This window comes from Mizuhopecten yessoensis, unplaced genomic scaffold, assembly GCF_002113885.1.
Source record: "Mizuhopecten yessoensis strain PY_sf001 unplaced genomic scaffold, ASM211388v2 scaffold10989_2, whole genome shotgun sequence".
Taxonomy (NCBI): domain Eukaryota; kingdom Metazoa; phylum Mollusca; class Bivalvia; order Pectinida; family Pectinidae; genus Mizuhopecten; species Mizuhopecten yessoensis.
This window is the reverse complement of record NW_018408823.1, coordinates 325,898-338,544: the sequence shown is the minus strand read 5'-3', so window position 1 is coordinate 338,544 and position 12,647 is coordinate 325,898. Positions and strand designations below refer to the sequence as shown.

General features: G+C 35.0%; 1 protein-coding gene across 10 annotated transcripts in view; it reads left to right on the top strand.

The window, feature by feature from the left end:
• LOC110464458 overlaps positions 1 to 12,647 on the top strand; it is a 255,107-nt gene that overhangs the window by 63,121 nt on the left and 179,339 nt on the right. For 8 of the 10 annotated variants that reach the window (XM_021519680.1, XM_021519683.1, XM_021519679.1 and 5 more), the window contains exons 30-33: positions 453 to 1,028; positions 1,366 to 1,944; positions 2,661 to 2,714; positions 6,328 to 6,903. The exons of the other annotated variants lie outside the window; for them this stretch is intronic. In XM_021519680.1, the coding sequence (XP_021375355.1) occupies positions 453 to 1,028; positions 1,366 to 1,944; positions 2,661 to 2,714; positions 6,328 to 6,903 (1,785 nt within the window). The remainder of the gene's footprint in view (positions 1 to 452; positions 1,029 to 1,365; positions 1,945 to 2,660; positions 2,715 to 6,327; positions 6,904 to 12,647) is intronic. 10 annotated transcript variants of the gene reach the window in all.

Below are 12,647 nucleotides of genomic sequence, written 5' to 3'. Positions count from 1 at the left end.
TAGTAACTGGTTAACAAAAATGCTTCATACACATTGTTCGGTTGACGGAATGGCATATACACGGTGATTGGGGGCGAGAAAACGCATGTAAATGGTGATTGGTTGACAGAGATCCCACATATTCGGTGATTGGTCTATGTCTTTATGTACTCGTTCAAATTTTGGTGATCGGCATGTGTACGAATATTGATAATAAGATTGTTGAATATGTTCCGATACAGAACTATACATTTCAATCATTATATGTATCATTTTTTTCTAACAATCTTTATTTTTCGATTAGTGTTAATTTTTCATTCATCAATTCATCTCACTTTTTGGATTGATTCCTGTATGATATACGTTCACGATGCAAATGCATCTGTTCATGTTCATGCTCATTTCGTATCATTGATAAATATATATGTTGACTGTTGAATATGTGTGAAGTTCACTCACTCCTTCATTTTCAGAAACCATTAAGTGTGTGTCGGGGAAGGCAGATATTGCCATCCTCTTAGATTCCTCCACAAGTGTTGGGAAAGGAAACTTTAACAGCATGTTGGATTTCACTAAGAACATTGTAAAGTCATTAGATATGGATTCTGGTCGATTCCAAGTTGGCATCTTAACCTACAACACATTTGTAGTTCACAAAACTATGTTGAATGATTTTCAAACTTCGGCCGACCTTTTGAGTTTCATAGATAATATTCCGTATACTTACGGTAATACAAATCCGGCTGATGCCCTAAGGTTTGCCAGGGTTAGTATGTTCAGTCCAGAAGGAGGCGACAGACCAGATGCCACTAACCTGATAATGCTGATCACGGATGGTCTGGCTAACATGAATCCGAGGCGGTCCGTTCCAGAGGCTAATCTTGCTCGAAATGAGGGAATACGGGTGCTTGTGATGGACGTAGGTGTCGGAAGAGCTGCGGAATTAGCCGGGATGGCCAACAAACCAATCGAGAAAAATCGGTTTAGCGTTAATACGTTCGACGAAATGGAGAAGATCAAGAATGCTTTAATGATAGAAGTCTGCGAAGGTAGATACATTCATATGGTATATAAATCTTCTGTGCATCTATATTGTCTGGTCATTTCGGATGAAAATGATCATCATATTGCGGTCTGCAATGTTTTCCCCTTTGTTTCGAAATGATCAAGAACCTTGTTTATAACACCAAAAAATATAATACATTACATATTGTAAGATTGCATGCAACAGGTTTCTAACTGCATGCGAAAAGAAAAATAATGCCAAGAAATATAAATAGAAGGAAATAAAAATATGTCGCACATCAAGAAATCTCAACTGATAATATCCGGCTACAATAAATAACCTTTGATAGCAAGATATATACAAGATATCTAAATTTTCAGAGAGTCGAACATGCACTGCTGTACCACGTGACATCGTGTTTGTCATCGACTCTTCATCGAGCGTGGGAACAACAAGTTTCCGCAAAATTATGTCCTGGATATCAGAACTCGGCCATGCTGTCGATATAGACGGGGGCACATACAGGATAGGAATTGTAGTCTACAATACAAAGATCACCAAAACAGTTTATCTCAACCAGGCTACTTCTAGAGCAGATCTAGAGAGAGAACTTAAGAATATCCCTTACTCCTATGGTAATACCAACACGGCTGACGCTATTAGGGCTACCCGCGAGGAAGTGTTAGGGAGGGGCCCAGGGAGGAGGGCGGGGGTACAGGGGATGATCGTTCTTATAACAGATGGGATATCAAACACGAATGCGCGCCGGAGTATACCGGAAGCTAACAGTGCAAGGGCTGCTGGGATACAAGTATACGCCATTGGTGTTGGTATGAGAGATCGACAGGAGATTGACGGGATAGTCAGCAAACCTCTGTCTGTTCACCGTATCCTTGTTAGCAGCTATGATGCGCTACCGGCGATTTCGAATGAGTTATTTGATGGCGTTTGCACAGGAGGTATAGTGTTACTTACTTATTTTACTACAACAGATAAAGACTAATAGATGAAGGACTTCATTGTAAATTGATCTACAAAACAGTATTCGTATTCACTATATGTCAGAAATGTTTTGTCATTAATTTGTCCTTTTGTCGGTTTCGTTGCCGTGATGTTTATTTTATTCGCAATTGCCGCTATCTATTTAAGCCGCTGCCCTATGTATATGCTCTTTACACGTGTGTACGTGTATGTACGTCTTGTTCCATTGTTCCATTTCGCAATCCTTAATCTGATGTTATTTTCTTTTCTTTTTTTTTTGTTTTGCTACATTATGTCAATAATACACACATGATCATCATTTAACTACTATACAATATATAGAAACGAGGTATGAAATTTTCATTATATAACTGTTATGACATGGGACATATCGAAATTTAAGATAGTATAGAAATATTATGTCCATTATATTCATGACCTGAAACATAACTTAAGTAAACAAGGTGATTTCATTATCATTTTAATCAAGAATTAACGAATATGGACTAACAACGGTAGCGAAAGTTCAAACCAAACGATTTTATAACAAAAAAATGTTATATAAATGTAATGGATATAATATCATATAAAGACTTTTTTGAAATATTGACCACGCGATAACAAAGCGCTCAAAAATAGAGATTGACCTCGTGTGATTTAATGTTCATGCACTGTTTTAATGCTGTACCGACAGGGGTGGACAATCTGTTGATACCGTCACTGCCACAACCCCAGACAGGCTCGTCAGGTAATACAACATTATATTGATCAACACAATAATATATTACGCTTCCAATATAACATGTTTCAATCCATCAAACATATATTTTATAATACGTGGACGTGAAAGGATTTCTTAATGATGCATACCTCCTTCATTCAGGTATTGATGTTTTTATTTACATTTGTGTCACCCGTTTCTTTATGTGAGTTTCAATTTAATTTAAAACAAGAATTGGTTTTATGAATGATCGATTTAGCCCACCTGATATGAATATTCATCAAATTCGTTTATTTCAAAGAAGCTGATTTTGCTTAACCGACAATACACCACATAACTATACAACTGTTAACATGACTATCTGTTGTGGCCTATTTCTATAACTATACAACTGTAAACATGACTATCTGTTGCGACCTATTTCTATAACTATACAACTGTAACATGACTCTCTGTTTTGTACCTATTTCTATAACTATACAACTGTAAACCTGACTATCTGTTGTGACCTATTTCTATACCTATACTGACTATCTGTTGTGACCTACTTCTATAACTATACAACCGTAAACATGACTATCTGTTGTGTACCTATTTCTATAACAATACAACTGTAAACATGACTCTCTGTTGTGACCTATTTCTATAACTATACAACTGTAACATGACTCTCTGTTTTGTACCTATTTCTATAACTATACAACTGTAAACATGTCTATCTGTTGTGACCTATTTCTATAACTATACAACTGTAAACATGACGATCTGTTGTGACCTATTTCTATAACTATACAACTGTAAACATGACTATCTGTTGTGTACCTATTTCTATAACTATACAACTGTAACATGACTCTCTGTTTTGTACCTATTTCTATAACTATACAACTGTAAACATGACTATCTGTTGTGACCTACTTCTATACCAATACAACTGTAAACATGACTATCTGTTGTGTACCTATTTCTATAACTATACAACTGTAAACATGACTATCTGTTGTGACCTATTTCTATAACTATACAACTGTAAACATGACTATCTGTTGTGACCTATTTCTATAACTATACAACTGTAAACATGACTATCTGTTGTGACCTATTTCTATAACTATACAACTGTAAACATGACTATCTGTTGTGACCTATTTCTATAACTATACAACTGTAAACATGACTATCTGTTGTGACCTATTTCTATAACTATACAACTGTAAACATGACTATCTGTTGTGACCTATTTCTATAACTATACAACTGTAAACATGACTATCTGTTGTGACCTATTTCTATAACTATACAACTGTAAACATGACTATCTGTTGTGACCTATTTCTATAACTATACAACTGTAAACATGACTATCTGTTGTGACCTATTTCTATAACTATACAACTGTAAACATGACTATCTGTTGTGACCTATTTCTATAACTATACAACTGTAAACATGACTATCTGTTGTGACCTATTTCTATAACTATACAACTGTAAACATGACTATCTGTTGTGACCTATTTCTATAACTATACAACTGTAAACATGACTATCTGTTGTGACCTATTTCTATAACTATACAACTGTAAACATGACTATCTGTTGTGACCTATTTCTATAACTATACAACTGTAAACATGACTATCTGTTGTGACCTATTTCTATAACTATACAACTGTAAACATGACTATCTGTTGTGACCTATTTCTATAACTATACAACTGTAAACATGACTATCTGTTGTGACCTATTTCTATAACTATACAACTGTAAACATGACTATCTGTTGTGACCTATTTCTATAACTATACAACTGTAAACATGACTATCTGTTGTGACCTATTTCTATAACTATACAACTGTAAACATGACTATCTGTTGTGACCTATTTCTATAACTATACAACTGTAAACATGACTATCTGTTGTGACCTATTTCTATAACTATACAACTGTAAACATGACTATCTGTTGTGACCTATTTCTATAACTATACAACTGTAAACATGACTATCTGTTGTGACCTATTTCTATAACTATACAACTGTAAACATGACTATCTGTTGTGACCTATTTCTATAACTATACAACTGTAAACATGACTATCTGTTGTGACCTATTTCTATAACTATACAACTGTAAACATGACTATCTGTTGTGACCTATTTCTATAACTATACAACTGTAAACATGACTATCTGTTGTGACCTATTTCTATAACTATACAACTGTAAACATGACTATCTGTTGTGACCTATTTCTATAACTATACAACTGTAAACATGACTATCTGTTGTGACCTATTTCTATAACTATACAACTGTAAACATGACTATCTGTTGTGACCTATTTCTATAACTATACAACTGTAAACATGACTATCTGTTGTGACCTATTTCTATAACTATACAACTGTAAACATGACTATCTGTTGTGACCTATTTCTATAACTATACAACTGTAAACATGACTATCTGTTGTGACCTATTTCTATAACTATACAACTGTAAACATGACTATCTGTTGTGACCTATTTCTATAACTATACAACTGTAAACATGACTATCTGTTGTGACCTATTTCTATAACTATACAACTGTAAACATGACTATCTGTTGTGACCTATTTCTATAACTATACAACTGTAAACATGACTATCTGTTGTGACCTATTTCTATAACTATACAACTGTAAACATGACTATCTGTTGTGACCTATTTCTATAACTATACAACTGTAAACATGACTATCTGTTGTGACCTATTTCTATAACTATACAACTGTAAACATGACTATCTGTTGTGACCTATTTCTATAACTATACAACTGTAAACATGACTATCTGTTGTGACCTATTTCTATAACTATACAACTGTAAACATGACTATCTGTTGTGACCTATTTCTATAACTATACAACTGTAAACATGACTATCTGTTGTGACCTATTTCTATAACTATACAACTGTAAACATGACTATCTGTTGTGACCTATTTCTATAACTATACAACTGTAAACATGACTATCTGTTGTGACCTATTTCTATAACTATACAACTGTAAACATGACTATCTGTTGTGACCTATTTCTATAACTATACAACTGTAAACATGACTATCTGTTGTGACCTATTTCTATAACTATACAACTGTAAACATGACTATCTGTTGTGACCTATTTCTATAACTATACAACTGTAAACATGACTATCTGTTGTGACCTATTTCTATAACTATACAACTGTAAACATGACTATCTGTTGTGACCTATTTCTATAACTATACAACTGTAAACATGACTATCTGTTGTGACCTATTTCTATAACTATACAACTGTAAACATGACTATCTGTTGTGACCTATTTCTATAACTATACAACTGTAAACATGACTATCTGTTGTGACCTATTTCTATAACTATACAACTGTAAACATGACTATCTGTTGTGACCTATTTCTATAACTATACAACTGTAAACATGACTATCTGTTGTGACCTATTTCTATAACTATACAACTGTAAACATGACTATCTGTTGTGACCTATTTCTATAACTATACAACTGTAAACATGACTATTTGTTGTGACCTATTTCTATAATTATTCAGCTGAAAACATGACTATCTGTTGTGTACCTATTTTCAGTTATTAAGGGGTGTTCGGATGGGAGAGGTGACATACTGTTCATTCTTGATTCGTCAACAAGTGTCGGGGATGAAAATTTCAGAAAAATGTTGGATTTCATGAAGGATATCATCGGAGCAGCCCCGATTGATTCCGGACATTACCGAGTCGCAGTCTTGGTCTTTAACTCCAATGTCAAGGTAACTCTGCTACTAAATGCTATAGATAACAAACAAGATTTGTTGACCTACATAGACAATATACCTTATAGCTACGGAAACACACACACTGCGTCCGCATTACAAGCCATGCGTGATACGATATTCATCCCGTCACACGGTGATAGGTCCGACGCTCCGAACATTGCTATTGTAATGACTGATGGGGAATCAAACATCAATTCCGGACGAACAATTCCAGAGGCTAATGCCGCAAAAAGGGAAGGTGTGGAGATATATGGAATTGGTATTGGGCTAATGGAAACTACCGAAATAGACGGGATCTCGAGCAAGCCTAAAGATACACACAGCTTCAACGTTGATAACTTCGACAGTTTGAACGGCATGAAGACAGATCTTTTTTCAAAGATCTGTATAGGTAAATGCATGCACCGCCTGGCGTATTATTCTAGAATATTGATAAATGATGCTTTAAATGATTTTATTCTAATGTGTATCAATGTCTGCATTGATCTTAGTTCTGAAAATTAAACTATATTTTGTTTAAAATTCTGATATATAAATCAAACAGAGTCAAACAATAAATGTTTTACATTGGTAACATTTATATGTTGACTCTATAATTTGTAATCATAGTGTAAAGTACATCGATAAATATGTTATACTGATTAAAAGGCTTTGGTGCTGGTTTCGTTGTTCAATAATCACGGAGATATATGGAAAATTTAACAGATTAGAGAAGTCGGTAATGGGCAAATGTTAAGTAGCTTGTAAACTTATGAGTTTAGAAAAATAATTGCTTAAAGGTTCTGAATGTTTGAACTTTTATACATATGTGTATGCTTTGGCAAATGATTCATATAGTGCTTATTCCAACTGACTTGTTAAATGTATACGACGCACAATATCATGTATCAATATGTATATTGCATGTAGTTCACTATAGCCTATGGCATTTCAGTATGCAAAATAAACGGAGCCGTCCAAGCATCGCATTGCTGTCGCGTTTACAAGCGGCTAACCATTCTTGATTCGCTGCAAAACAAGTGAACCGCAACCTGCATTGCAAAGTATATAACACAGAGCTGAAACGTAATCATAAGGGTATCCGTACGACAAAGCAAATGTATACTGCTTTGTAGTAACCGTCTGTGGCTAATTTCAGAAAAACAAGTGGAAGAATCAGCATCGTCTCGACATCCGAAAAACGGGGGTGAGACAAAGTATTATATAAATCCTAAGATTTTTAAGATTTTTGTTTTGTTTGGTTTGTTGCTATACCAGTGCGAAAATCGAGAAAAACATTGAATTTTAGCGTTGAATCATGTCTGATTCCGAATTCAAGTGACCAGCCGTAAATAATGTTGTTCATTTTATTAAAGAGTTTGAATTTTTTCAAAACTAATTCATTTGAAATAAGAGTGCTTCATTTATTCTCTTATTATGATAAAATGAAGGTTTGTATCTGATTATATCAATATTAACGGTCACTGACTGTATTTGTGTTACACATGTTTGCAGTGTGTGGATCTGCCCAATATGACATCGTATTCCTCTTGGATTCATCGACCAGCGTAGGAGAACGAAATTTCAAACTAGTCCTAAATTTTACGAAAGGACTGATATCAAAAGCTGACATTGACTCTGGTTCTGTTCGGGTGGGACTTCTCACCTATAGTTCCCGATCAAGAGTACACTTTTATCTTAATGCGTTCTCGTCTAAAGCCCAAATAATGGAAGCTATAGACAGTATCCCTTTCGAATTCGGTAGCACGAATACTGCAGACGCATTGCGTGATATGAGAGTAAAATTATATTCACCAGAAAATGGAAATAGGGAAGGTGTTCCTGACATAACTTTTATACTAACTGACGGGACATCGAACATTAATTCTGCCAGAACAATTCCAGAGGCAAAAAAAGCCAAAAAAGTAGGCATTCATATATACGCGGTGGGTGTTAATTTACATGATACAACAGAACTTGATCAAATAGTAACCGCTCCTATTGTACGTAACCGTTTCACAGTCAGTGATTTTGGAGGTCTGGATGAACTGAAGGATACTCTGTTCCCCTCTCTCTGTTCGGGTGGGTACATTGTGTCGACATTGTAGGTGATGGTGAAATATGTTCATATCTATATTTTGCGTGACAAGAAGTGTTGGTGAACCTTAACTGTACGTAATGTGGCTTATTATTTACTCTTGTCTGCGTGGTGGTGAATGGTGCTGTACTTGACGTTGACGAAATGCAGTTAAGTCGTTACTAGTGGCTGTATGTTGGGGTATATCTTTATACAGGGTGTTACGAAAAAGATGTATGGAAATATGGTTAGTAGTTGCTTGTGTCAGTGTGGTGTTGCAATGATGTACTGTGATGGGAGTTATTGTGAAGTAATTATAATTGTTCACGTTGCGGTTTCTGTATTGTAGCAATGCCTATCATGATGTATGTTTTTGTGATAGAGCTGTAGTTATGTTGGTGTATTTGGTGTTGGGAAACTGTATATGTGTATGGTAGGTCAAACGAAATTATGTACATGTGCGGTTTGTCACATTGCGTTACATATGCGGTCAGGACATGGCGCTACATTGCTGTAAACATATGTTGCTATGATAATATGTTAGTTATTTACATATGATATACTGCTAAATGATTGATGTGTCAACTTTCAATACTTTATTGTCGTAAAACACTTTAAAGGTTAAGATAAAGGAGTAAAAGAAAAACTTTGAATGTAGATAATTTCATTTAAGTTCAGGACATTCCGTTGCATTTCTGATATGATATTATGATCATTATTTAATATCTATTGAAGTTAGCCCAAATACGTATTTCAAAATCGAATGAACAAGAAACTCCAAATGTATTTTCCACAAAACATTTATACGCGTTCTAATGGAAGTTTGTGCATTACGTGTTTCCTTTCAGATATCCCCCCACCTCCTCCGCAGCCGGTGGAGTTAGGTGAGTCGGCTAAGAGATCGACTACATTCACTTCAACTATGTTTTATCAAAAATGAAAGATCATTACAATTCGATAACACGATATTTGTTTAAACGCTAAGATATTCAATACAAAATCATAATTAAGAAAGTTCTGACATTTTTTGTACTGTAGAAAATAATACATAGGTTTAACTTTAAAATTGAATATGCATAGATTTCAAATATATCAGTAACGATAACGTTCGCTGCATCTTGCGTTTATATTTTGCAAAAGCGTTATAGATATGCAATATTTGTTGCATGCTGCTCATTATACATTTGCGATGTATTGCCTGCATTTTAGCGTGCAAGTCGCTGCGGCAAGATATAGTGTTCATCCTGGATTCATCAACGAGTGTTGGGGAGAGGAACTTCCGAAAGGTGCTCAATTTTACGAAAGATTTCTTGTTGGGTGCGGCCATTGATTCCGGAAGTGTCCGTGTTGGACTGGTTAGCTACAGTACTTCAGTCACCGTTCACTTTCATCTGAATACATTCAGCACGAAGGCTGAAGTTATCTCTGCAATTGAAGATGTAAGATATGTTGCCGGGAGTACCAATACAGCCGATGCACTTAAAACAATGTATAGCGATATGTTCACTGTAGATCGCGGCGACCGTAGCGATGTGTCTAACGTTGCCATGGTAATCACAGACGGAGTGTCAAACATCAACATGAGGCAGACGATTTCAAGAGCGGAGGAAGCGCAATCATTAGGGATATCAATATATGCTATCGGGATTGGTTTGGATGAGACGGTAGAACTTAAAGGAATAGCGAGTAGTCCGACAGATGATTTCCTCTTAACTATTGAAGATTTCTCTGAGCTGAACCAAGTGAAAAAGACGTTGTTTGAGTCCTTCTGTCTTGGTAACATCATTTATGTAAATGGAAAGGGGGGAACGAGGTTGCAAACCTTACTACTGACGCTTTAGCTTTTGTTCCAAACATTTAGTAAATATCCCGTGTCTCTCTGCAGTAGTTACTATTGTGGTGCAAAGGGAAAATGACCTTTCCTATACTGCTTTTTTCAAGCTTATTGTGGTGATATTGTGAGTATTGTCTTTTCTATGTGCTCTCTGCATATATTTCAATTATTTGTTTTACAATTCTAAATGTCTATATTTCTTTCTTTTCTCTAACACAAACGTATTGTGTATTTGTAAATACAATTATTTCTTTTCTTGCCGAAACATAAATTATTTCCCATCCCAAGGGTGTAAGATTAGATATTAAGGAATGTAAAATTAAGATGGCGTAGTGTAGTGAGTCTGTTTTGTTTCTGGTACATGTTTCATATGTTCACTGCCTTGTAATTGTATCTATAATACAATGCTGTTTAAATAATGTTTTTTTTTTTTTATTTCTGATCTTCTATTCTTTTTAAGCTTTACTCATAGGTAATCTATTTAGTTTAGCGTATGTATATTACTTACTTTGATCTGGTGAAGATTTCTGGTGGTGGTTTGGGTTTGTTTTTAATACATTTCTAAAGGTGTTAGAACCGTATATATAGGTTTTGGTTTAGTAATGTACTCTTGCCTTAGTCAAACACTAGACCCGAACGTGACTTACGTTTGCTGTTTGACGAAATATGAGGTCTATATATTCCCATATCCCGATGTTAAATCCATATTATAAGGATTTATTTGAATCGATTTTACTTTTCAGAAGAACCTAAACCGATCCGTGTAATTCCCAGTGAGTAAAAACCTGATCATACACTTAGCCTATAATCTTATTTCGTCAACAGGAATATCCTTTTATCTCATATCGGCATTCAGTTGAACATGTTGTGACTTTTTACGATAGAAGAACGCTACTTTAGATAGAGAAAAACTCACCAAACGGTTTACTGGAGACAGATAACTGCAAACAGTACGAGTCCGCTTCCTTTCACTTTAGATGGTGTCCCTCCCTACATAATAAAGAAAGTTCGCAATTTGTTTGGCGAGCTATTAAGTTTTGAACAAGTAAGGACCTCTGTTGTTTGCATTTTTTTATTTTTTATTTTCCTGTTTTTAACTTCTTTATGAACTTGTTAACCATATTACCTGAATGATTTTTTATGAAAATTATATTACAAAACTACAAACACTACTTATTGGAAGGAAGATCAACCGTACAGTCAGGTAGTGCCTCCGCGGAAAATCAGTACTCAGTTTAAAAGAAATATTCTCTTTTGTTTTCCCATGTCAGAATTATTAATCTAATTCTATTTCCGTTTGTAATTTAAACACATTATCTCATCAAACTCTTAGGAGGATATTAGATAACAATAAGTTACAAAAATCGCTGTAGTTAGAAGTACTAATAAGTTATTGGTCTTACAATAAAGTTGAACTTTTCCTTATCTTTTAAATTAATAGATCAATCAATAAAGAAAGTTAATTTTTAACCATCATGTAATTATTATTTTTTATTGATATAATTTCATTTATATAATATGAATAAAACTATATTTGCATTTTTTTATTTTTTTTTACATTTAGCGTGTTTCCCTCCACAACTCGATATCATATTTATCGTGGATTCGTCCACAAGCGTCGGCACAGCTAACTTCAAACGTGTGATAAATTTTATTAAGGATTTTTTAGCATTTGCTGACATTGACTCTGGGAACACTCGAGTTGGTTTGGTTGTTTATAGCACAAGTGTATCAATAGAGTTTCATCTGAACAAGTATACGACGACCTCTGAGGTTTTCCGAGCGATTGACAAGATCGACCATTCATTCGGAAACACCTACACAGCTGGTGGTATAAAAGCAATGAGAACAGAGATGTTTACGCAGGCAAGAGGAGACAGACCGGAAGTGCCTAATATTGCTGTTATCATAACGGATGGACAATCAAATATCGAAACGGCTAAAACCATACCGGAAGCGGAAGCGGCAAAGGATTCCGGAATCGAAATATACGCTATTGGTATAGGTCTCCTCGAAACCGATGAGCTAAAAGGCATGGCAAGTGAGCCTCTAACTGACCATCTTCACGTTGTACATGACTTCGCCGAGCTGACCGGACTCCTGGCTAGAATATTTGAAGCTGTCTGTTTTGGTATAATGTTTATCTTATCCAAAAAGTGCGAGGAAAATGCTTGCGGCTTTAACGTTTAGTTTCGGTAACTGCGCTGCGAATGGTTTGGGGTTTGGTTATTGATTTAACTGTTTT